Source organism: Anopheles arabiensis, chromosome 2 (assembly GCF_016920715.1).
Source record: "Anopheles arabiensis isolate DONGOLA chromosome 2, AaraD3, whole genome shotgun sequence".
NCBI lineage: Eukaryota > Metazoa > Arthropoda > Insecta > Diptera > Culicidae > Anopheles > Anopheles arabiensis.
Genome location: NC_053517.1, coordinates 79,632,178 through 79,658,440, shown reverse-complemented (window position 1 = coordinate 79,658,440; position 26,263 = coordinate 79,632,178). Strand labels below are relative to the sequence as shown.

The 26,263-nt window shown below is 41.1% G+C and overlaps 2 protein-coding genes across 2 annotated transcripts in view; one reads left to right on the top strand and one right to left on the bottom strand.

Moving 5' to 3' along the window:
• Nucleotides 1-2,795, top strand: part of LOC120896636 (oxysterol-binding protein-related protein 9) — a 54,362-nt gene extending 51,567 nt beyond the window's left edge. The window contains exons 12-15 of the mRNA XM_040300894.1: nt 2-137; nt 214-431; nt 511-616; nt 682-2,795. Of these exons, the coding sequence (XP_040156828.1) occupies nt 2-137; nt 214-431; nt 511-616; nt 682-768 (547 nt within the window). The 3' untranslated portion in view covers nt 769-2,795. The remainder of the gene's footprint in view (nt 1; nt 138-213; nt 432-510; nt 617-681) is intronic.
• A 1,075-nt stretch (nt 2,796-3,870) lies between these two features.
• LOC120896641 (probable Ufm1-specific protease 1) lies at nt 3,871-26,005 on the bottom strand. Its single transcript, XM_040300907.1, is given in 3 exon segments — nt 3,871-5,636; nt 5,639-5,948; nt 25,348-26,005. Coding segments are annotated over 3 exon segments (669 nt in total). The 5' UTR covers nt 25,477-26,005; the 3' UTR covers nt 3,871-5,406.
• Between the last annotated feature and the right edge of the window lie 258 nt (nt 26,006-26,263).

Below are 26,263 nucleotides of genomic sequence, written 5' to 3'. Positions count from 1 at the left end.
GATCGATCCTAACGATACCGTGGATTGAGCTCGGCGGCACGGTTACCATCACCTGTCCCCAGACGGGCTACCGGGCCGACATCGACTTCATAACGAAACCGTTCTACGGTGGCAAGAAGAATCGAATACAGGGCGAGGTAAGAGGCGAGAGGTCATAGTTTGCCGAATTACTAAATCTAACTTCTCTGTCGTTACACACACACACACGCGCAGATCTACGGACCGAACGACAAGAAATCGTTCATCAGCATCAGCGGCGAATGGAGCGGCCTAATGGAGTACAAATACAACGATGGCAGCAAACCCTCCAAGTTTGAAACGTTCGTCGACGTGAACAGCATACCGATCTTCAAGAAGAAGGTGCGCCCGGTCGCCGAACAGGACGAGAACGAATCGCGCAAAGTGTGGCGCGAAGTGACGGCCGGTCTAAAGTGAGTTACAGCGGCATCAATAGGATTTGCTGCTTATAAACACAACCTTTTCAACCGATTTTCTTTCCTCGCTCCCCAGGGCGAACGACATCGAAAAGGCAACGAATGCAAAGTTCCAGGTAGAGCAAAAGCAACGCGAAGAAGCCAAAGAGCGGAAGGAAACGTTCGGTGAATGGGACACGAAGGTAAGTGGTGTGATTGAGTGTGTCAAGCGGTGCGTATATTAATCTTGGATTATCGTTTTTAACAGTACTTCAAGGGTATCGGTGAATCGTGGATCTATACCACGCCGCTGCTGCATAGGTTAACGCTGGAGAAACGGGATAGCAAAAGATAGCAATCGAATGAACATAACACCACCAGCACCACCACCAACGATGGTAGCACTAGCACGTAAGCAGAAACTTCAGATATAAAGATATATATCTACATCTATATATATATATATATATACTATACAATATACATATTATACACAACATCTAAAACACAAGCAAATGTTCAAACAGTGCAGATTAGAGCGAAAAGGCAAGCAGGCGGTCGATGCGACATTTTTAGGTGGTAAGCAACACGCGTAACAATTCTCTTTCATTTACTAATCGCTGCCAGTAAAGTACGGTTTTTTGGTAATATAATGCAGAGATATAAAGCATGCCGCATTTATAGGTGAACTCTACAGATTGTTTGATAGGTGAAACTGAATCCTTGTCCAGTCGGATGGACAACCTCTAGCCCACAAAAGCATACCCCACATAAGCGCTATGCCGTGTAATAGTGGCGGAAGGCTTTGGTCAGTTTCGTAGAGTATTTAAAATGGAAACCGGGGATCCCATCCCGTGATTGCTTTCCTCTGCCTTTACCCTATAATAATCTCCTCAATTTCACTCACTTATCCTCTGTTGGTGCTCTATTTCGTCATTAGAGGCCTCTCCTTTTTCGTTAACGTATAGAATGAATGTTTGAATCTTCATTAGTGTTGTAGGCTATTTACTGTGTTTTGTGTTTATTGTTTATTTGTTGTTTCTCATCACTGTAAAACCACTTTCCCGCTACAATCGCACCATGATGTAGTAGTATGCTCGCGTTAAACAAACCGCGAAGGGAAGGCGTTCCAAGCACGCAAGCAACCAGTTCAAAACAGCGCGGCATGAACAAAAGAGTATATAAATACAAAAAAACCCAAACATAGTGATGTTGAAATTCTCAGTTTTAGTGTAATGTTGTTATAGCAAGGTGAAAGGGAGGTTAGAAAAAAAAACTGTAAAAGAAAAACAAAACAATGTGATATGCACAAAAAACATAACATAGCGAGAATCTTTCAATACAAATAAAAACAATTACTACTTGCATGAGAAAGAGAAGGATGCAAATGATGTGGAATGAACAGAACCGGTACTCCTCAAACAAGAAGGGAAAACGAGGAGCAGAAAACATGCAAAAACATGTTCATGATAGCAAACACTCCTCCCCAAAACTGCTCACAAACAAACAAACAAACAAAAAACATTATTCTGTCCGGGTCTAGAGACGAGGGAGGCAGGTTAGAAGGTAATGGCAAGTATAAAGCAAATGCAAAGTAATCGAATAAAAGTTATCACTCCTAACTAACGAACGGTAACGTTATAAAAGATGAAAAAAAAACAAATAGTAAAAACTAAAACGTTGCAAACATTTTCTAAGATCTGATTGGAAAAAGAAATAAACAATTGCGTCAGTAATTTATTAGTATAAAACGATACAGAAGCAAGGAGGAGAAATCGTGCATGTTAACAATGAACAATATTTTCTACTGTTGTTAAGCGACGGTGCAGTGAAAAAGAGAGAGAGAGAGAGAGAAAAAACAGGAAAAGGAAGGTTTTCCGCATAAACAAAAAAAAAAATACACACACAGAGAATGTACAACAGCAGTTAATTCGATTTTTTTAACTCTCGTCCTGCAAAGATGATACAACATGCACACAAAACATAAAAGTCACCTAAAACAACACACAGACGCGCGCACGGGTAAGCAAAGCAAAACGCAAACATCGTTCACTGTTAAAGTCGTGCGTAGAAAAAAAGATGTAAAGTTATATTATACACACAGTAACTAAATACTATAGAAACACACGAGCCTATACTTATATGTTGGTGCACCCTAGGTTGCCGACCCGGGTCGGTTCGAATGGGTGCGAATAATAATTAATAATAATGAGGATGATAATACGAAGCAAAAAGTAAAAGCAACAAAACAAACATATAACACACATTACTATATGAAACATGAATCTTAACGGTGAAACAACACAACTACAAAAGCGCTTGTTATCGACGAAGACGAATTACGAATTACAATAAGCAAAAAAAACAAAAAACAAACAAAAAAACAAACAAACCAGAAGAAGAAACAAAAGAAGCTGCAACGCAAAACAGGTCCATCGCGCATTACTAGCATACCAATTAGTCGGAGGAGAAAAGATAAAGGGAAAAGTAAAGTAAAACCTTAAACCTAAAAGTACAGAATTCTAACGAGTTAAAGCTAATTAAAACAAAAGCAAACATTATAAAGCATAACTTACTGCAGCAGCAACTAGACACACCAAGCAAGCATCTCTTCCGGGTTAGGTTAGGGTGTATAGTGCGACCCCTCCGTCACTTGGCACCAGTGGCGTCGCCCCCCTCCGTTTCCCTAAAAAAACGAACCTCTTTCTCCCTGTCAAAGGCAAACCCATACACACACACATTGTTACAGTTTAGAAAGCATTGTGTAGTTTATCGTCCGTCTAACTACTAATATCAGCGTTGTTCGGGATCATATTGGATTAGCAAAAGCAACAACAAAATTGTATGCAGCTGGAAATGGCGAGAGAGAACAAAGAACAAAACAAGAAATGAATCGAGAGTAAACGAGAAGAAAAAGTGAAAAATGGGCAAGAGGCGAACGAAAGATGGCATCGATTGCAATAAACACCCAAGTGCGTGCAGAGCAAAATGCAAACTAATGTGTAAGAAGCCATAACAAAAAGCAAAAAAAATAATAAGAAAACAATTATCAAGCAAAGAAATTTAGCAAAGTTGGAACAACAACAAACAAGTGCATACAAAATTCTAGATAACAGCATGTTAACAACAACGGTGTCAAAAGAAAACAACAATATTTGAAAATAGGAAGAAGAAAGATAGTAAACATACACAAAAAACACATCCTTCTCCTCACATGATGCGCATACCCCTTTTAAAAACTGAAAACTTTATACATAACACTTCCCTTCCCCTGGTTAACGATGGAAAATAAAACTCCCCACTACACCATGCCAGAAATAAAATAACAACCAACGTGTCTGTTTCACTCTGTACTTTCCTATTGTAGTTTGTAGCTCTTTTTATTTGTTTGTTTTTGTTCTTACCTGTTTTTTGTCTTTTGTTTTATTACATTCTTTTATTATATTAAAACACAAAATTACGTTATATACGGTAAATATTTATTTCTTCTTTTGCGATCTTCATCTTTCTTCATCGTCCGTTTCCGCCCTCTCATTGAAAGGGCACGGAACGCGAACCTACCTAACGAGCGCTATAAATACATAACAACAAAAATATCTTTAACATATTTGTCTACATCGTTTTCTTTATGTGTGTGTTAGATTTTCTACATACAGTTAAAATAAAATAGTTTTACACATCTTTCTGTTACATGACGCACACCAAACAACTTCAACTACGCTAGAGAAAATGGTTAACTACACCAACTTCACATCCATGTGTGTGGGTATGCCTCTTTCGGGTTTTTTGTTTGCTATTTCAATTAATTTCTTTAACTGTTTGTTTTTTTAGACAAAAAGTTGTTATTTTTTTCTACTTCGGTTTCCTTCTTTTAAGTTTTCCATTCGAACACAACAGCCTGTATGTGTGTGTGTGGGGCAGTGTTTGGTGGTGATTTGCTGCATTTACTTCTGTTGTTTGGTTCTCATCGCCTGTGTTTGGGAACGTTGCGAATTATTTGTATGCGCTGTTTTGATACTTCCGTTTTTTGTTTTTTTTTAACACTAATTGTACGTTTCTTTTGTTTTTCGTTTATATGTTTTCACTACCGAATTGTAACACCTTATTTATGGCAAACGTCGACGGGTTTGTGAGATGAATTTGATACGTTATGTATGTTGATTTTACACGTTTCTTTTTGAGACATACCAATCGTGCGTACGTACATAATTTCTCTTAATTGCATCGTCGCTTGCGTGTTGTCGGTTTTTGGTCCCGTTGAAGGATAGTTTTCGCCAAGGGGGATTTGGTATCTTTTCATTAAATTTTTACCAATGAACCACACCGATTAAGAGAAAAAGGGTTCAATTTAATAAATTCGTATCCTTTTTGTGTTCTCTTGAAACGTTTCAATGGCTGGCAAACTGTGCTGATAACATAATTAATCGTTCTTCGTTTGTGCTACACACATCATTTTCATTTTTCCTAAACACGATTACATTACAGGCTACGATACGATAGAAGAGATAGAAAAGAAATACGCCTTTTTATACTAATTATTATTCTTTGCTTACTGCTGCCGTAGAGCTTCTCCCTTCTAGGGAGAAAACGTTCACGCGCGATCACCTATGCCACTAATGGCGTAGATTAGATTTGGACTACTTTTCTTTTTTTGTAATATGCTTGGATATATATAAAGTTATAGGCAGAGGGGAGTTAATTTTGCTTAATTCACTAATAAATAAACGTTCGTCACCTGGGTCTACACGTCCGATTAAAATGGCCAATAAGGGACGGGATAAAAAGAAACTTCCAACACCAACAACCGTTCTTGACGATCTTGGTGTGGACTCACTTCCATCATTAGAAAACGCTATTGTCCAACAAAAAAAGGGGAATAGAAAGCTCTGCTATCTCAGACCCCAGACTACCTGTTTTGTCCTCTGATGCGTCGTTCTGTCCTCGCACACCACCACGATGATATGATGAAAGCGTTACCATGCGATTTCCACTCTTACGCCGCCAGCTCACGGCTCTTCAGCATCGGCAGGCACAGGTTGTAGAACGAACTGTCGACAAAGTCTTCCACCTTCTGCCACTTGACGTACTCCTTCGTGTACAGCTCCTCCTTCGTCTTGATGCGCCCGACAAAGTGCGGATCGACCACGAGCAGATACACGTCCTGGTCGACGCTCACGTGGATGCCGGCGATACCCTTCGAGGCCGCATCCATGTCGCCCCCATCATGATCAACCCACCGTACTGCTCGAAGTAGTCACGCAGTGTGTCCGCATGCTTGGCGATGCTGTCGCTGCGCGCGATGTGCAGCACCTTGCAGGACACGTCGTACAGCGTGTCGATGACGTAGATCGCCTCCAGCGTGCCGATCCATTCGCGCGATCCGAAAAATCGCTCCGGCTTGTCCTTGATCTCGACCAGCGTCTGCTGGATGGTGGGAATGTTCGGCACCTCGCCGGACGAGGCCGTCTTTGGTGGGCCGTTGGCGATGATCCACGAGCAGATCGATTGCAGCGTACGGTAGCCACAGCCCCAGCCCTGTCGGGTGAGAGTTCAGAGGGAGAGCGGAAAAGAGAGGAATAGAAGCATTAGCAACTGTGTGTGGTTATTTCATTTTGATATTTTAATATTTTTTCTTCTTTTATTCAACAATTTTGAAATCTTGCTATTGTTAATTATTTGTGTCGATTGTTTTATATTTCTCGTTTGATTAGTTTTCCAATTACAGTGCCTTACACTACAGAAGCGAACTCTAATATGGAACGAACGTGACAAATATCATTTTAATATACAAAGAATCATTAAATTCACTCGTCATTTTACGTACCAATCCAAAATCCCTATTGGCTCTACTTATTTCACTATCGTAGTAGTCAATCATTGATAATTTTTAGTCCATTAGTACACCTAGATCACAGATATTAGTGACACGTTGTATAGAAAGTTTATACAACAGTGACACAAATGTCTAGGAAATTACTAATGTACTAGCACTCCAAACAAATCCCAAAAGGTGTAGAAAAATATCATAGTTTCTATCACTACTTACTGGGAGAAAAATGTGTAGGTCATCAGGGTACATTAAAATGCTGTCATGGGGTAGCACATATCAGATATCGTTCACATAGAGTAGAAATAGTAAAGGGCCACGATTACTTCCATGTGGGTCTCCCGATGTATTAGTGAATTCATGAGAACTCTTTTCAGCGAACTACTAATCATGTACGAACGAAGACACTATACGGCCGAAGATGGGAGGCTTAGTCTATCGATACACTGTCGAAGGCTGCCTTGAGATCAGTTTCCCTTTCCCTCTAACCATGCTGCTCAGACACTGCGATACAAATTCATCTAAATTTGTAGAGCTCGATCGTAGAGGCATGAATCCATCACAAATATAGTTGAGCATCACAAATATAGTTTTTTACTGGGTCTATCATAACATTATGATGTACTACGAGCTCTAACCGTTTTGCACAAGGAGAAAGCGAAGACAACTGAAGGAATACCGTCTGGACTAGTGATGTGCTCTCTGAAGCGCACTCACGACTCCGATCCGACTATTGTTAGTCCGATTCCGACTCAGGCAAAATGGAACCACTAGATCCGCCTCACCAAACTGATGGTGGCAACATCAGCGGGTCTACCAATAAATAATCAGAATTTACGTAGGCGTGATGTACAGATAGGTGAACGCACTTTTGAAGTCGTCTAACAATTCACTTATCTTGGGTCAAAGGTCAGCAACGACAATAGCATGGAAGCTGAGTTGCGCGCAAGGATGCTGGCTGCCAACCGGTCATTCTACAGCCTGAAAAAGCAGTTCACCTCAAAAAACCTGTCGCGACGGACGAAGCTGGGACTATATAGCACCGACAAACCGACGTGACACTTCGAACAAAATGAGCTTCAAAAGTTGTCTCCTTATTTCAAATGAAAATACGTTAAACACTAGCGCCATCTCTATAATGATTCGCTTACTACTGACACAGAGAAGAAACTGCTAAATCCCCTTTTTGTTTTTCTTCGCAAATTCCAATGCGTATTGTTTTATGTACTTCTCACATCTCTTGCATTGATTTGGAAACTAATAAAATGATTTTCCTGGGTGTTTTGTCCAAGAATTCTCACAAAATCTTGCCTCACACTTCCTTCGCAATTTGTATTTAGAAAAGTTGTTTACATCGAAGCAGCAGTGAACAGAGCTTACTTTGACAGAAGTGTTCGCCTCACTGGTAAATGACAGTACTTTCGTGTGGGACACTTTTGTAACGCCAGTTTCACGTCGGTTTGTCGGTGTATATAGTACCTATATAGCACCAGTACTCACATACGCCTCTGAGACATGGACACTGTCCAAATCTGACGAAACCCTCTTAACCGCGTTCGAGAGGAAGATGCTCAGAAGGATACTTGGCCCCATATGTGTGGAAGGACAATGGAGGAGCTGCTATAATGACGAGCTATACGAGATGTACGGCGACCTCACTGTCGTACAGCGTATAAAGCTCGCCAGGCTGTTGGCCATGTTATACGCATGGAAACGGACGACCCAGCCCGTAAAGTCTTTTTAGGCCGTCCACAAGGACAGAGGAGGCGTGGTAGGCCCAAATTGAGGTGGCAAGATGGCGTGGAGGCGTCCGCCATTAAGGCCGGGATAACGGACTGGTAGACGAAGGCGCGAGACCGTCAGCGGTTTCGGACACTCCTTAGGCAGGCCAAGACCGCAAAGCGGTTGTAGCGCCGGATAAGTAAGTAAGTAAGACCCGTCTGGAGTCGGAGCCGTCCGGAGTTCTTCGAAGTCGTTCGGAGTCGTCCGGAGTCGTTCGGAGTCGTCCGGAGTCGTTCGAAGTCGGAGTCGTTCGGAGTTGGAGTCGTTCGGATTCGTTCGGAGTCGTTCGGAGTCGTTCAGAGTCGTCTGAGTCGTCCAGAGTCGTCAGGAGTCGGCCAGAATCGATCGGAGTCGGGGTCATTCGGAGTCGACTAGAGTCGATCGGAGTCGACAGAAATCAGACTTGGTCGGAGTCAACAGAAGTCGTGTAGTTTAATGTGCTTGTGATCAGACATTTCCTTTGATTGTGTTTTTTGTCACTTTGCGCTTTGTTTCGAAGGCCTACACCGGACGACTCCGAACGACTCCGATCGACTTCGAATGACTCCAAACGACTCCTGATGACTCTGAACGACTCCAAATGACTCCAAACGACTCCGGACGACTCAGAACGACTCCGAACAAGTCAGGACGACTCTGAACGACTTCGACTCCGAATGACTCCGAACGACTGCGGGTGATTCCGGACGATTCCAAACGACTCCGAATAAAGTAAGGCGGACCTACCTTCTGGAGTCGATTCCGAATTTATCGGAGTCGGATCGGAGTCGACTCCGGATTTTTGCCAACTTTACCCATCACTAGTCTGGACCTGGGCAAATGTACCGTCTTTATTGTGTAAGTGTGAGTATTATTTCATTTTAAGCTTCTCGTTTCCTATAAAAGTTATATATTCTATAAAAGTAGGGTTTTTTTTTCTTAATTTTGTTTAGTAAAGCGAAATTAGTAAACAACCAAACAATAGGTTTGAAATGAAAGTATGAAGTTTTTCTTTTGAGTCTACTGGATTTTTCAATTCAATTCTAACTGACTCTCTAACTGACTAATGGAATTTATTATTCTTTTTACCATATTTCATTGTTCATGTGTTTCATTTGTTTGTTCAGTTTTTCTCCAAGAGAGTTTGTTTTATTTTTGTTTTTTTATTATATTTACCTTTATTATTATATTTTTTATTTATAATATTCATACATTCATTTGGTGAATATACCTCAACTGTACCTAATGAGCTAAATTCCTAAAATAATTTCACATGCTGTTAGTGAAAAAAAATCAAAAAATATTAGCAAAGCGAGCGCAACCGAATGGTCTGTTTTTGCGGCGAAAAATAAACAATCGACTTCCAAACTTTAATAACGTCATCTAGGTCACACCCCGTGGGTCAAACGAAACAACATGTGACCGTGGGGAAGGAAACGGATCCCTTTACTACCTACCCCACACCCTGTTTCCCTACGATTCTTCTAAAGTGCAAACAACACAACCCGTCGAATGTTTGACAGAAGATGGCGCAGATGATGATATTGATGCATGCATCCATTTATATACCCGCACACACACACACACATGTTTTTCGGCACACTCCATTGAACAGAACCCCGACCATCATCCAAATAGAACGATGATAGCAAGGGATTGCATTGGGAGAGGGATGGTGAAAAATGAAAATTGATTCCGATTCCGTGTAAATAACTCGACCGTGTGGTGTGGGACCTGTGCACAGGGCACAGATGGAGGAAAGAGCGAGGTGAAGGAAGCGAAAAACAACATGGCTTATGACGTAAGTGGTGTCTCGAGAGCAAAAAAAAAAAAGGAAAATTTACCCGCCGATTGGATGCTGACGGGTTTGGCCGAAGAAGCAGAGCACCATCATTTCAATCCACTTCGCCACGCCGCCTACTTGTGGGCGATGGAGAGCCGGTGGGCGCGGAAATCAAGCGTGTGTGTGTGTGTGTGTTTTCACTGCAGAAGCACTGCACTTTCATCAACTCAAGCGCAGAGTCCCCCCCTCGCCCCCGTCCAAGACCGAGACCGTGTCAAGGGTTGGGGCCATTCGCGCTGAATGATCGAAACTAGGGGAGAATCGCAAACGAATGGAGAAGTACATTATTTTAATGTCGATCTACGCTTTCGGCAGCGATTTAATGATCACGTTACTGATCGTTTCGATACAATATTATGAGGGCTTTCGACGGGGTTTCAAACGACGTTCGGGATCCGATGCATTAGGTTGGCAAACTGTTGAAAAGGGGAATTAAAATCGCTTGATCGCTGTCCGATTGGATCTTCATAATTGATTGTAACGATCGATCATTCAAGTAAAAATCGAAATAAAACTGGATGAAAAACAGCAAAAGAAAACAAAAAGTTAATTATAACAACACTTAAACCACACGAACTGAAGTTATAAGTAAATATAAATCGACAAATTTTAAAGGTGGAATTAAAAAAATACAAAAACATTGCAAAGTTTAACAAAAAAACGAATGAATAATAAAAAAAGATTCAATAAAGACAATCAAAATTAATTTACAACAATAGGTCTAAAATGAAAGTATGAAGTACAAAAAGAGATTTAAAAAATATCACGAAATAAAATAAATTAAAACTAAATATAACAAGTGAAGTTTAAACTTTAAATTTAGTAAAATAGTCAAAACATAAAAATGAAACTGTGAAAATAATAAGAACTGTGAAATGGGTAATAAAAAATAAAACAGTTGCTATAATAGAATGAAATAAATACAAACACTTAAAATGAGAAAATAAAATACAAAAGTTAGAAAAAAAAACACAGAAAGGAAGTGAAAAATCAAACCAATGAATATTATTAAGAACCCAGTTCTAGTTAAACCATACAGTATGAAACAAGAGTTGTAAACAAACACAATAAATCAACGCTTATAAATGCATTAAAACGCATTACAAAAGACATAATTGATGCCACGTACAATTGCATTTACACGTGGCTAAATTACGCATATAAAAGTCTCAAATGGCGTCACGGTAATGGCAAACAACTTGACAAACCATTTAAACTTGTCGATCATCACACCACACGCAGACAAGAAATAGCCACACACCGTCAAGGCCGATTATAGTTGTGACGATCAACCGCTTTCCCCCCGTCCCCTCTCTTTGTTTGTTGGTACGATTTGCATTGCAATGCATTTCCGAGTTGGTCTGTGTCCGTCCGTCCGCCCGTCTGTCAACTCGGTGGCGGGAGCTACATTTTAATTAATGTTTTCACATTACCGCCCCAGCAGCCAGCCAACCAGCCAGCTAATTGTGGTTGGTGCAGCTAATAAATAATTACCAAGAACCAAGATGCGCTTGATGGTGCATCCATCAGTTTCGGAACGAATTGATGCGAATGACTCAGAAGGAACTACACGTTTGTTTGGAATTTTCCCATCTCGATCGAAATTGTTGAGTAAAAATAGTGAGTAATTTTAATTGCTTCACTGACGACACCTCGCGACAACAATATTGCTTTATTATGTCTTATTAAAGGGTTGTATGAAGACGTCAATTTTCAGACGCATTGTAAAATGATCGTTTAAATCAATACACTTCTATGGTTTTATGTCCCATTATTCTTACACTCAGACACAAAGCACAAACAAACAATCAGTTTTACTTCCTCGTAATTATTAAGCTTGATTGAATATGCGAACTATGCGCTTCACTTCCGCTCGTTCTTTGCTGCTTTGCCACTGTGCCCTGTCTGGACTCGACGCGAAATGCTAAATTCCTTACTAATTCGCACCGCCTGACAAAGCGCGCCCACTCGGTGGCCCGTGCTAAGCCGTGCTAAGTGACAACAATTAGCTAATTATCTGCCTTCTGATTTACGTCTTCTGGATGCACTGGACTGGATGTACGTTTCCACGAATGCCATCCGCTTGAACGACCCCGGGGGAAAAAGATCCCATCCACATGACTCACTTACCCAGCGGGAGGCGAGCTCATAGGATCGGAATGCTGGCACTCTATGCTTCTATGGTCGACGAAATCTTGTGTGAAAAAAGCGGAACAAATAAAGCGTAACAACTATTCGGACTGCACTCCATTGGCGCCGATCCGAGTGCGTGCTTTACCCCGGTTTTGGGCCCAACCAATCGATTGATGGATCGGCGTGTGTGTGTGTGTTGCTTTCCATGAGAACTGGCACACATGATGTGGAATGGTGTCCACGCTTTCCTTCGGGCAGAACACGCTCCTGTCCGCCCGTCGGTGATACATGTGGCCACACGTTTTGCCGAGCCGGTTTACTTTTATTTTGCCTTTTTCGCGTGAGAATGGCAAAGGCTACTGATACAGATGGATTGAAGATGGATTGAAGTGGTGTTTAATGGCGAAAGTGCAAGCCCTAGAAGAATGGTAAGCCTTTGTTTTTACTAACAAGAAAGAGGAGAATGTTTTTTCTTCCTATTTTTGAGAAGAATAAATGTTTGATGATGTTAATAAGAGATATTTTTAATAATTAATAATTAATTTAATAATTAATTAATAATTTGATAATAACAACTAAACGAGACCAAATAATATAAAAATCTTTACGAACGAAAAAGATGCTCAAATGAACAAATATTTATACAAATTTGTCAAAACATTGAATTCAACCAAAAAAATTACATACTAAACAAAACAAAAGAAAATATATATAAAAAAATTAAATAAGTAAAACTGAACAGAAAGATAAACGAGACAAACGAAAAGAAAAGACTACTCGTGAAAAGTGTAATAATACGAGAACCTAACATTAAAAAAGAACACGAATTAAACCTAGAATTTTCATAAATATTTTTGAAATTAGAAGTAAAACCAAACGCTTGAACTCTGAGGTTAGTTTTTATAAAGAAAACAAAACAAAACAAATGGCTTGAAATGATTTCCATGCCATCTTCCAATAAAAGCAATTGCAAGATCATTATTTTATTACCCTTTAGCTTCAAATAGACAAAGACGTGCGTAGAATATTACTACTCTTAAGATTTCCCTTTTATGTTTCACCTTTGTTTGCCTTAAATAGAATGGCGGCAAATCATCATCCCTATTGATAGGGTAGTGCCTGATCTAATAGATTTGCCGTGTGCCGAGTTTCAATAAACCCTGCTTCAATGCAAGCAGAAGCGCGAGCTTATCTCAACCAGAACGCACTTTATCGTCATAGTAACCACGGCGATGGTTATTCTGCCATCACGCATCAACGCGCATGCCAGAGCAAATAAAAGGCGGGGGAAAAAAGGGCAACGCCAACTCCTCATCTCACCGTAAATCCGTGTGACGCAACAGCGCAACACGATAATCTGACGAAAGCGAATCTGACACCGCGAGCTAATGGAACGCTCCAACTCTCCTTCCAAGCGGCGGATTGACGGATGATGTTTTTTTTCAGTGTCAAAGATTTGTCCGGTGACCGTTTTGAGGAGTAACCTCAGAAACTGCCGTTGTCGTCATCGTTGTCATCACTACGATCGGTAGCAGTACACTACTCGCCACCGTGTTCATCACAGCGCTTCGGATGGTTGAATGACCCAGAGAGTGGTGGTCGAAGGCTCGGTCCATCCACCGGAAGCAAGTAATTGGCCAGGCCAAGTGTCCCGAGTGATGGTTTGTTGCTTGCTCGGTCGCTTCAGCTGAGGGATACGTTTCAATTAACTGAAATAAATCACACACCGCCTCGCCTCGAAGGGACACACAACCCCTCAGCGCCGTGCACCAGCCGGTGTTCGCCCTTTAAACTGGGTAAATATTTTTCTTTTTCATTCACATGCCCACGTCTTATGGATGAACTGAGAAAACAAACCAAACGGGGCAACTTGTTAAAATTGACAAGTTTGCACGATGAAGCAATCTTAAGTGTGTTGGTCGTCTGTTTGGAGCATATCATCATTGTGTATCAAAACATTTTTATCAAAAGTTTCAAAATTTAGGTTAATTAAGCTTCAGGTTAGATTAACAAGAAACATAGGACCAACAATGTTTTCTAAGTAATTATGTTTCTACTGCGCAACTCTGTGATACAGAGGCTTCCGCAGTCGTTTTGCGATGTAGCCTGCATAATTTGTATTTTTGTTCACCCAATATAGAATACGAGTTGATGTGTTTAAAGTAAATCATTAAAACGTCACTATTCAGGCTCTCTGAGGAATAAAACCCCTTACTCATAGTATAACGGATTGACAGACGAAGGCGCGGGACCGTGAGGGGTTTCGTTCACCCCCGAGGCAGGCCAAGACTGCAAAGCTGTTGTAGCGCCGGATAAGTAAGTAAGTACTTACAGAGTTCTTCGAGTCAATTTCTAATGTCAACATTTTTCATGGCTTGCGAGATTTTTTTTTTCAACAAATGTCAAACATTATTCAGTTCTTTCGCATAATTTTCAACACACTACAAGCTAGACTGAGTTTGACAGTTCTTTGTGATGCGTTGAAAGTCATGTGAAAGAACTTATTGTGATGCAAATATAACTTGTGACAGCTGTTGAAAATCATCTTACTAGTGATGAATAATGCTGTGCACGTTGGCTTGCAAAACTCTGTATAGTATAAGGGCCGTGTCTGTGCTTCGTCACATGCGATTTTTATCGCACGTGCTGTCAAACGCTTTTTCGATTCATATTGCGATTATTTGGATGATTGTAACAGTTTAACGATTATGAAAAATTAAGTTGAGGTTGTTCCTACAAAACACCACACAAATTTTTGACAGGCCTTCCCAAGGTCTTTGAAAGAGAACAGGTCGATGCGTTTAGAGTAAATTGACAGAAAGCCATGGGAAAATTTTGACAGTTAAATTGAACATTGTTTATGTTTAGCGATGGAGTGAATAAGAGTTTTGTTCAGCATTTTGCACTCATTTCCTGTTAGAATATTATAATTAGAATCCAAGTAGAATATTACATGGCTGATACAATCCAAGGATCTCTTTTATCATTCGTCGCCGGGTTATAAGCAGAAGACGGTATGCAAATTGTACTTGTGTGTGCCGATTCGATGTTTTATTTTACTCTCAGTGTTTAAATGAAAGTAAATAGGACTTCTGTTACCCAGTTGGAACATGTAAAGTGCTGTTTTATGCCTGTCAAGCTTTTCGTTCTTCCAGTAGGACCGTTGCAAAAGGTAGTGATTCGTGGTCACGGAATGACAAACAATGAGGTTATCTGAATACATAGTAGACTGCAATTACTTCTCCTTTATTCTCCAGAAGTGATTGACCGCAAGAAATTTAACCAATAGAATCTTCCTAATAGTAAATTCGTCCACTTTTCCTCGTTAACTATAAGGCGTTTTTTTGTAAACACTTTTTCATGAAACTGTCAAAAGCGAGCTGAAAATGGCAACCTAGCAATGGGCTTTGCATCGACCTGTTCTCCTTAATAGATCTTGGGCCTTCCGATAAAATAGCAGGCGGTGAGTGCATGGTTTGTTACCGCAAGGCCAGACGAGGTGAAATATACAGCGAAATGAACTATTTGACAGGTGAAATATCTGTCAGGTAACGCATCACAGCAATCAGCTGATGTGCAATGTAAGCAAATAACGTGTAAAAAATCGCAACTAAATCTATTAAAAAACTTCCATTTTAAGTATTTTGTTAATTGTCAGCCAACAGTTCATCATTTCTTCCCATTTGTGAATGTTCCGCCTAAGAAGATACTCTTTTTAAGTGATTTTTGAAAACCGGATGTTGTATCTCCCCCAACCCTTTAGCTTTATCTGTCAAATATTGCGCTTGTCAAATAGTTCATTTCGCTGTATATTTCTTCTCGTCTGGCCGCACGGTTAAATAACTTTTTGAGAGCCATTTTAATTTAGCTGCCTTTAGCTAATGGGTGAATATTCAAATATTGCTTTGATGATAAAATACATTACTGAAAATGTCAAATTTATGCACCATTATTGTGCTGAAACTTTCACAAATTTTCATCATTAAATAGTAGAAATATAACCTTTATTAGAAACAATTTGGCGCATTTGGTGCGTGGGCAATGTAGAGTGCAATAGCAGTGACAGAGAGGGACAGCATATGCAAGCGCAGAGAGAATGGGTTGACAGTTGTTATTGAACCAAAGACGGGCGAATAAATACAACAACGAACCAGAACTCTACAGGCAACAGTTTGGAGATCCCTGGATTAGAATACCGAGGCAGGTGATAAAAACCCTAACATCACACGATGAGACAGGTGTGAATTGAATTGAAACTCCAATAAGTTCCACAGCCAGGTCTAATGGATTGCACTTTAGCGACCATTGACAATATTGATTGTTAGTATGCAACACCCTCTTTCTTATGTCAATGTTTGGAGATCAAATTCAAATCCTCCTAAAACCATGTTGGCTATGGAGTGATAAATTTTAAGTGCATCATGTTGTCATTCCATAGAAAATGCGAAAGACTAACGTGTGCTGCAGCTTGACATTCAGCGAATTAGATCCGCTTCGCATTGATTTTGGAGAATTGATCCATTTCCGAGCCGCTGCATGATGCATCATTTCTTTCTCGCGTACGACAGATTTTACAGGCATAGATTAGTTAAGTCTTCCGATGAATTCGATAAGGATAAGGATTCGAGAGGATGCACTTCAATCCTTTCGATTACGTCACATTCCATTGATAAACAGTGATTGTTGTTGATAAGAATAATACTCAGAACGTTTGTTTAAGCCTTCCAATCACAAATCTGAAGATAAAAATTACGTATCTTTTTGATAAAGAAAAATGCAATACTCTGTTCCAGCTGTTCCACTACAACTTTACCTTCGCTTGACAAATGCGCTTGACAAAGGAAAGGAAGACAAAATGCATCCCCCCGCGGTGTGCCATTACACAGCCGTTGGAGGTTTCCCTCGCTCATTTTTCGACCATGTAAATTATACATCCACGATCACATTTCATTCACAGACCATGACACTGTATGGAAACCACATCATCCGCTACCTCCCCTCTTCGTCCGTCCTTTTGTGACAACGGTGTGTTAAACGGACAACAAATCCCCTTCCCCATACGTAAGTGTGTACTTCTTTGTGTATCGGAAATGCTGCTCCGTCTTGGGCAAGGTCGTTTCGAGCCACAAAACACACACACTGGAAGAGACATAGTGACGCGGGAAGCATCGATCACACTGCACCATTAAAGATCGATCGGTCGTTTCTCCAAGACAACAACGGTCACCGACTAGCCCCGATGATCGTCGTTGCGTGTCTGACGCGGCGTGTAGGAAGTACTAAGCACAGAGCACACTGGAACTGGAACTCATCGGACCGGTACGGAATTTAGACACCTTTTTTACGTAACACGCGCTGCCTTTTCCTTGTCCTTCTTTCTCCTCTCTCGCTCGTCAAGCTGCAAATGTCAAGTCGGGAAATTAATTTCAAACCGTAGGGCAATCTAGAGCCGGCAGCAGCAGCACCATTACTAATGCACCAGGCGAACTGGTTGCACTCTACCCAAGAAGTCCACTAAACACGCCTCCAGCAAACCAGGAAGTTGACGTTGGGGGTTGGAAATTGAACCCAATCGATCGAGCGATGTGCCTGCAGCAGCAAAACAAGCTCAGCACACGAAGAGAAGTGGTTCAATGTCATTCTACGCTGGTATGACACAAAGAGCACAAGTGACATTAACTCGGCCGATGCGAAGGTGCGAAGGTGGTGGGCGCAAATCTTTGTTTTGCCATGCGTGCTGCTAGTTCAATTCCGAATCGATTCAAATGGCCTGATTCGATCGTGAACGAAAGATCGTCCCAATCGGGTCGAAGGCTAACGAGAGCGAGAGAGGGTTCAGTGTTATTACACGCTTGAACAGCTGTAGCCTCTTATCGCCAAGATGGATCGCTAGTCGCCCGGAACGAAATGTAGTTAATTTTCTAAACAAACGGAGAGTGTAGGGGAGCACTTGAAAAAAAAAACAGTGTGAAGGTTTGTTTAGTTTGTCGAAGCATAAATAGGGAAGGGCACTAACACAATTGCAGCAAACGAAGTTGATAAGCAAAAAAAAAAACGATAAATGTCTTGCATTCGAGTTGGATGTTGAAGTTGTTTGTTGATTGTCATAGCTTTCGGTTGTGATATGACTAAGCAGCTTTAGTTGGTTTATTCGTTTCAGAATAATACCTTTTCAGTATTGTTGATACTAGCTATTGCAATTCGTTGGGTATGCTTTAAGACGTTCAATTGAAGCGACCATTTCTTAGACTAATTGGTGGAATTTCTACATGCCCCAAGACTGTGACTAAACGATCTTGTTGATTCATTAATACTAGTTGGTGTTTAAAGTTTCCATCGATCTAATCAACAACCTTTTTCTCATTTCTGTTTCAACCTTACTAAATGACTCACTGCTACAGAACTTGATCTTTGCCTATGAATGAGCGCATTTGACATTTTAGAATACTCAATGGATCTGGGGTCCATCGATCTTAATTGGGGTTTTATCAGTACATCAGCCGCAACTGAGCCTATATCATGCAACTGTTGCGAATAGTGTTGAGAGATTCGCGATTTGGAAGATTCGAATATTTAATCCCAAAAAAGATTCGATCGGATGGGATCTCTTGAAAATTGGAATTAATTGATATTGGAATTGGGATTGGGATCGGGATTGAGATTAAGATTGAGATTGGGCTTGATTTTGGGATCCGTGTGAGATTCTATTGCGATTGACATCGAGATTGATGTTCATATTGCAATTCGATTGCAATTAGATTGTGATTACATTGGGATTGGGATTGATTTCAACTTGAATACAATCGAATTGGATTCAGGTTTATTTGGATTACTTGGAAATTGTATGGAAAATCGTTCCAATAAAACATACGTTTTTGACTTCATTTTTTATTGATAATTGAAGAAATGGTTAATATTTTTTTCCTAACCCCCTCCTTCCTCGTCCCCTCATTATCAAACTAAAGTGGGATTGGGTTTCAGAAATTCGAATCCCAAGAAGGATTGTTAACGATTCGTATTTCCCAATACTAGTTGAGAGACAACAAATTGTGTGATTTAAACAAACTCTAAGACTCTGGACTAAATGTTGTCTAATTCTATAATATTTTTAGTTAGAAAAGGCATCTTCTGGGCCTGTAAAGTCTAGCACATCTCACTATTTATGAATATATTCTAAGTATCTTTGGGTGTCTATATTCAGTTTGATTCCTTCTTCAAAAACGTTTATTTTCGTTTCGTTTGAGCTGTAAACTATACGATGATTAATTTATGCTAGTTTGTTGGTGATTGCTTTTTGTTTTCTGCAATCTACACAAACATCTTGGAGTATACGAATTTGAGGAACTACGATGTGTGTATTTATAGATTTAATTAAAGAAGAAATCAAAGTATATTAAGTTCGTGTATGAACCATTATGGATTGAATTAAAGAGTCACCAATAGTCATCAAACTTACTGGAAGCTTCATCTAATCCATCAAAATGATCTACTGCACTAAAAAGTACTTCCCAACAGAACGTTGTCAGTAATCTTACCCAATCCATCGAATCACGATCAACAAGCTCGACTTCCTCAAGATGCATTTACTATTCCACGCAATAAATCAATAGTACGCAACCATAAAAACCTCACCCACCACCCATTATCACCCTGCTCCTTTCCACCGCTTCGTTTCGCCGGACATACACTGATTTATGTGGTCTAATAGGCCGGGTAAGTTAAAGAGACACACCGCACACCGCACGACCATTACTCGTACTCGCTGCTGTACCATACTGGCCGGTATGCATAATTGCCTCCCAGCGTTTCGCCTCTCCTCCATTTCAATGTCCTTTACATAACTTCAGCATAGCATAGCAGTGCTTTTTTTGCAACAAACCCCAACCTCGACCTCACCAACACAGCACGCAAACCTTCACATATCAATCGCTGCGATAATGAAGATGATGATGGGGCTGAGTTCAACGCAGGGCAGTGTGAAGCACAGAGGCGGCAAACGTCCTCACCTCCTCCGCTACGGCAACATACACACGTGGCACACGAAGGTTAATCGGTTGCGTTTAAAGCAACCCAGAACGAAAGAGGGAGATAGGCCGCGCTTCTTTTCTTTCTCTAAACACATCATAATTCGCATTGGAAGCGCGTATAAACAACAACACAGAACTGACCATAATTTAGTGACGATATATGAACACATACACTCACACACATACACACATGCACATGACGTTGCAACAACTCACACGTGGGGAAAACACGGATGGAAAAGGGGAGGAAAAGCGGGAACCGAAGGCCGCAGATTTTATTTTCGTTTCGGGTTTTTGGGAATGGTTTATTGCTTACGAATTGCGATTCGTTTCTTTGCGATCGCTTTTTTTCTTCTTTTTATTTGGCAGCCTATCAACAATATTTTATCGAGAGCGTAAAACACTGCACCAATAGAAAACTTTCCTGCCCTCGCCCCCCCACGCTCTTCCTCCTTCGGTACAGATGTTTTCTGTTTGCAGTCTTTACGCAGTGTGATTGTGCGATGAAGCAAACAAGAATGCAATTAATTTACGGAAAATTTACGGAACACACTCTGTTTCCTATTTAGGTGGATTTGTTTTTCCATTTGCTTCACGTCTCTTCTTGTAGTGGACTGCGGCGACAGTGCAGAGTGTATGAAATAAGCATTATTTTTGAATATTCCCATGAGATCAGGCACAGTTAAAGGGACACAAAATGGTACAACGAGATTTCATTTTTTTGAAAGGTAATAAAAATATACATTTATTGCATTTTAAATTAGGTTTCTCGAAGTGTTATATTATAAATTGCTACAAAAAATTAAGCTTTAAAAATATCATCCATTTAAAAATAAAGCCATCAATTTCAGTGTTTAATTGCGAGAACCTTTAATTCAATTGTTTTGGTTGCATGTCACCTCTTGTTTTTATTTAGAAATGCATCATTTCTACATTTGGCTGATAACATATTGCTGCTTTCTATTACGTCTAATAGCATACTACGATTAACACGCACAAAATACTTGAATTTACTTGAATAAACGAAGACCCGGGGAGTGTATTTAAAATAATACGTGAAAAGTATAATTTAGTGGTGCGTGGGCTCATTCTTTCTAGTAATTTGAATCATACAGGGGTTTCCAAGTCACTTTCGAATGTAAACATTGCTATTCACCGCGTGTAAGATGTTAATCCACATCGATCTAATATTTCATTTCTATCATCATAATTTTTAATTTCTTCCGCATGATTTTCAACACGTCTCAAGCTGGATTAAGTTTGACAGTTGTTTGTGATGTGTTGAAAAACATGTGTAAAAGCTGAAATTTTATTATGAAGCAAATACAGTTGTTGAAAAACATTTTGGAGGCGGTGAATAATGATGTGCACATTTGAAAGTGACTAAGAAAACCCTGTAAAAATTATTCATACTGAAGTACACAAATCCATTTACTACTCCTTGGTGGATACTCAACTCATTTAGTCTCTGTACAGATTTAGGACTTTTTACAGGGTTTTTCAGGGGAGTATTACAGGGTTTTTCAAGTCAGTTTTGAATGTAAACATTGTTATTCATCCCATCCAAAATGTTTTTCAACAGCTGTCAAATGGTTTATTTGCTTCAACATGAAATTTCAGTTTCAACATATGATTTTCAACACATAACAAAGAACTGTCAAACTCAATCGAGCTTAAGTCGTGTTGAAAATCATGCTGTAGAAATTAAAAATTATTATGATGGAAATGAAATGTCAGATCGATGTGGAACAACATTTTGCATGCGGTGAATAACAATGTTTGGGGTATGGGGTATTACGGTGTTGAATACCGCCTATAAAATATTCTCCCTGATCCTTCAGGATCGCCTTGTCCCGCACGTCGAAGAGATAGTAGGAAACTATCAAAGAGGATTCCGAAACGGAAAATCAACCACTGATCAGATCTTCACCATGCGGCAGATCTTGGAGAAGATGGCTGAATACAAAAACGACACATACCATCTCTTCATTGACTTCAAAGCCGCATATGATAGCATAGCTAGGGTAAAACTGTATGACGCTATGAGCTCTTTTGTAATCCCGGCCAAACAATAAGGTTAGTTAAAATGACTATTACCAACGTCACTAGCCAGGTGAGGAATGTAAAACTCTCAGGACCTTTTGCTACCACCAAGGGTCTGCGCCAGGGGGACGGGCTTGCCTGTCTCCTATTCACCCTGGCGCTAGAGAGGGCCATCCGTGACTCGAGGGTGGAGACTACGGGAACCATCTTCTATAAGTCAACCCAGATCCTGGTATACGCTGATGATATAGACATCATTGGTCTGCGGCTCTCCTATGTAGCAGAAACCTACCAAGGGATCGAGCAGGCGGGAGAGAGCCTCGGATTGCAGATAGACGAGGCAAAGACCAAACTGATGGTGGCAACATCAGCGGGCCCGCCAACAAATAATCAGAATCTACGTAGGCGTGACGTGCAGATAGGTGAACGCACTTTTGAAGTCGTCCCACAATTCACCTATCTGGGATCAAAGGTCAGCAACGACAATAGCATGGAAGCTGAGTTGCGCGCAAGGATGCTGGCTGCCAACCGGTCATTCTACAGCCTGAAAAAGCAGTTCACCTCAAAGAACCTGTCGCGACGGACGAAGCTGGGACTATATAGTACCTATATAGTACCAGTGCTCACATACGCCTCTGAGACATGGACACTGTCCAAATCTGACGAAACCCTCTTAGCCGCGTTCGAGAGGAAGTTGCTCAGAAGGATACTTGGCCCCGTATGTGTGGAAGGACAATGGAGGAGCCGCTATAATGACGAGCTATACGAGATATACGGCGACCTCACTGTCGTACAGCGTATAAAGCTCGCCAGGCTCCGGTGGGCTGGCCATGTTATACGCATGGAAACGGACGACCCAGCCCGTAAAGTCTTTTTAGGCCGTCCACAAGGACAGAGGAGGCGTGGTAGGCCCAAATTGAGGTGGCAAGATGGCGTGGAGGCGTCCGCCATTAAGGCCGGGATAACGGACTGGCAGACGAAGGCGCGAGACCGTGAGCGGTTTCGGACACTCCTGAGGCAGGCCAAGACCGCAAAGCGGTTGTAGCGCCGGATAAGTAAGTAAGTAAGAATAACAATGTTTACAGTCGAAACTGACTTGGAATACCCTGTATCTGAATTGACTAGAAATTTATTCTTTTTTGGATTCTGCTGATTGTGATCAGTGAGAATAAAATTCAAAATAAACTGGGCTATAGTACATAGTGAGCAAAAATCTCTTGTATTGATTTCAATCCATACATTCACTGGCAGGATTTAACTCATGCTGACACAGTGCATACATATCGTCAGTATAAATTGAATTTATCTTCAAGTAAATTAATTCTTTTGTTGTAAAGATGCTAAAAATGCACGCTTAATTACCAATTTATCCAGCTAATATTGCACGTAATAAATTGAATTGAATTGTTAGCGTACAATATTTCGTACAACACAAATCAGTATATTTATTAAGCGTCCCATATTGCGCTTAGCACACTGTACGGAAACCTCCTCCAAGGAAAGGAGCAACAAATCCACCACCTTGCACTGCAGAGAACGATACGTCAGCAGGCGGCGAAAGACGAGTTCGATGTGCTGCAGTACTGCACGGTGACATTGGACTAGTTGCAAGCAAATAGAGTTAAAGAGAGGGTGGAGGGAAGGCATACATAAATACACACAAACAGCAAAGACAACAAAACCAACAAAAAAAATGGTAAGGAAATAAATGTGCCCTACAAGGTGCGCTACCATCGTTCCATCGTTGTGTATACCGTGGCAGACGAGGAACCAATGGAAGGTAATATACGCTACTAAACGGGGATACGACGACCTAGTAAGCGCACGTGAAACATGACACAATGCTCATGATGGAACAGTTCTGGAGGAGGAAACGTTCTCAGTAGGCTTAGGTAGGTCTGTACGTGAGTCAGTGTGGGAAAAAGGAAGCAACAAGGAGGGTGAGTGTTGTGTTGTGAGGATACGGTCGGAAAATGAGTTGAAAAATGGTTAAAAAAAAGGAGGCCAAACACAAACCCCCCACATGCAGGGGTGTGCAGGGAAAGCGTGGCCAAGCGAGGCATCGGACACGGCACAACAATACACTGGGCATATGGGCGGCAAAAATCAGCAATCAACAGTCGGCGAACGAAAAATCTGAGAAGATCTTTCTATTAATAGGAAAATCCAAACACGGGTGGAAATCTCGGGTATGTATAACGGAGGCGTAGATGTCGGGAGAAAGGAAAGGCGCTGTAGGGTTGAGAACAAATACACACACACATAGACGAGGACGAAGGAGAAAAATTGCACTTTTACCGAGGGCGGGAGGCGGGAGGGGTAGGCACTTCTTTCCCATATACACAACGTACACACCCTTATGAGTATGTCCTCGAACGTTGTTGTGTGGTACTGCTTCAGCTGCTACTACTGCTACTGCTGCTGCTTGAGCAGACCAAACAACGGGGGAGCCAAAGTGGAAACAATAACACAACAGTGCGGTTCCATTTTTAGCAGCGCCAGCCAGGATGACATCATGGCAGGCGTCTGGAACACACGGGGTTCGCTCCATGAATTCGTAATATTTGTTTGGCATTGTATTGGGTGGAGTGTACTGGAACTTGAGTGACTTAAGGGAAAGGGTTAGTCTCTAGATAAACAAAAAAAAATGGAAAATTCTCGTCCTGCATGCATTTAAGTTGTGTTTTTTTTCTAATGAATATCAATGTAATAATACTTTAAGTAAAGGAATGATTTTGAGACATAATGCTTTTATCGCCTCATGAGTAGCTTATGTCGAGAATGACGAAAAAAGGCCTAAAGAATAGTTAGCTTATCGATCTGTACTGCTTTTTCCTAATAAATGTTAGAGTTCAGTACGATAAATCTTTCTGGAAAATAAATAGAAAAGATTCCCAGTAATTCGTCAGATAGATGATAACAAAATTCGACTATTTGCTTTCCTTATCAGCGCTAAACTGAAATTTCTGGCTGATAAATCGTCTATTGCATTGCAACGAAAAAGCCTTAGATAACCAAACTTTGAGCGAAAACGATACGCTGTGGGCTGTGTCTATGTAATAGATTTATAGACTAGATGAAGTCTTCCCAGAAAAGTTATTAATTAATGATTTTGAAAGAAACTGTTTCTCTCCTTTAATGCCAAAAAGCACTCCTTACTGTCTAACAGGCAGAACAGGTGGAGGCGTATAAATTTCCCAATTTTCTTACAACCGAAACCACTCGCACGAATCCACCCGAGTCCTTCGCTCAGGTGTGGGCCCACATTTTTTTGCAGCAGCAAATTGGAACACGACCTACCATATCCTGAAATCCGTCACACCCGTAATGGTAGTAGTGGTAGTTGCCGCGCATCAGAAACGTGTTCCCGTCCGGTTTCGGGGGCTCCAGATTGCTGTGCACGTTCAGTAGCAAACTTTTCTCCTCCATTTCGCTTGCTTCCGTCTCTCCCCTCACTCACTCACTTCACTTCACAGGCACGTGAAAATTGCACTAACAAACCAAAAGGGAGCCACACACACACACTGCGTACCTGATGCCTGTTTCACTAGCGTGTAGGCTTTCACTTCCCTAACGCAAATCGGTTGCTGCTCCCTTCACGATCGCCTTCACGCTCGCCACCACCGTTTTGTTTACTAATAAATGGCTTCGACCCCGAACCGCGCGGGCTCAATCGTCACACGACACAATCACGCAATCAAATCTTCCGCCCGACCGAATAAAAGGGCTTTTGATGCCGCGCAGTAACCACCCTACGGCACAGCGATGACGATGACCACACAGCACCGAACTCCTCCAGCTGACGGGCAACGAAATAATTGGACGCGCCTTTCCGACGACGACTACTGCTGCTGCCAACTCCAGGGAGATGAATATCGACCAACGCGCACTTTCTTCTCGCGACTGTGACCGCGGCCCTCGCCGTTTTTGTACCGTGCGGTTTGGGGGTTGACCGAACGCTGGTGGTCGCTCTCTGTGTTTCTCACACGCGAGAGTCGTTACGTGGAGCTAAACAGCAGATTGGGAAGGGAGCAGTAGGAGCGAAAGAGAACGAGGATATTTTAATGCGAGAGAGAGAGAGAGAGGGTAACAGAGCAATTGGTAGAGTACGGATTTGAAAAAAATAGATGCTAAAATATAGTAATTCTTTAATTCTATTTTTATTTTTTAATGAGGTTTTTTTACCTTTTCCAACAACTATGCTGTGAATGATAAA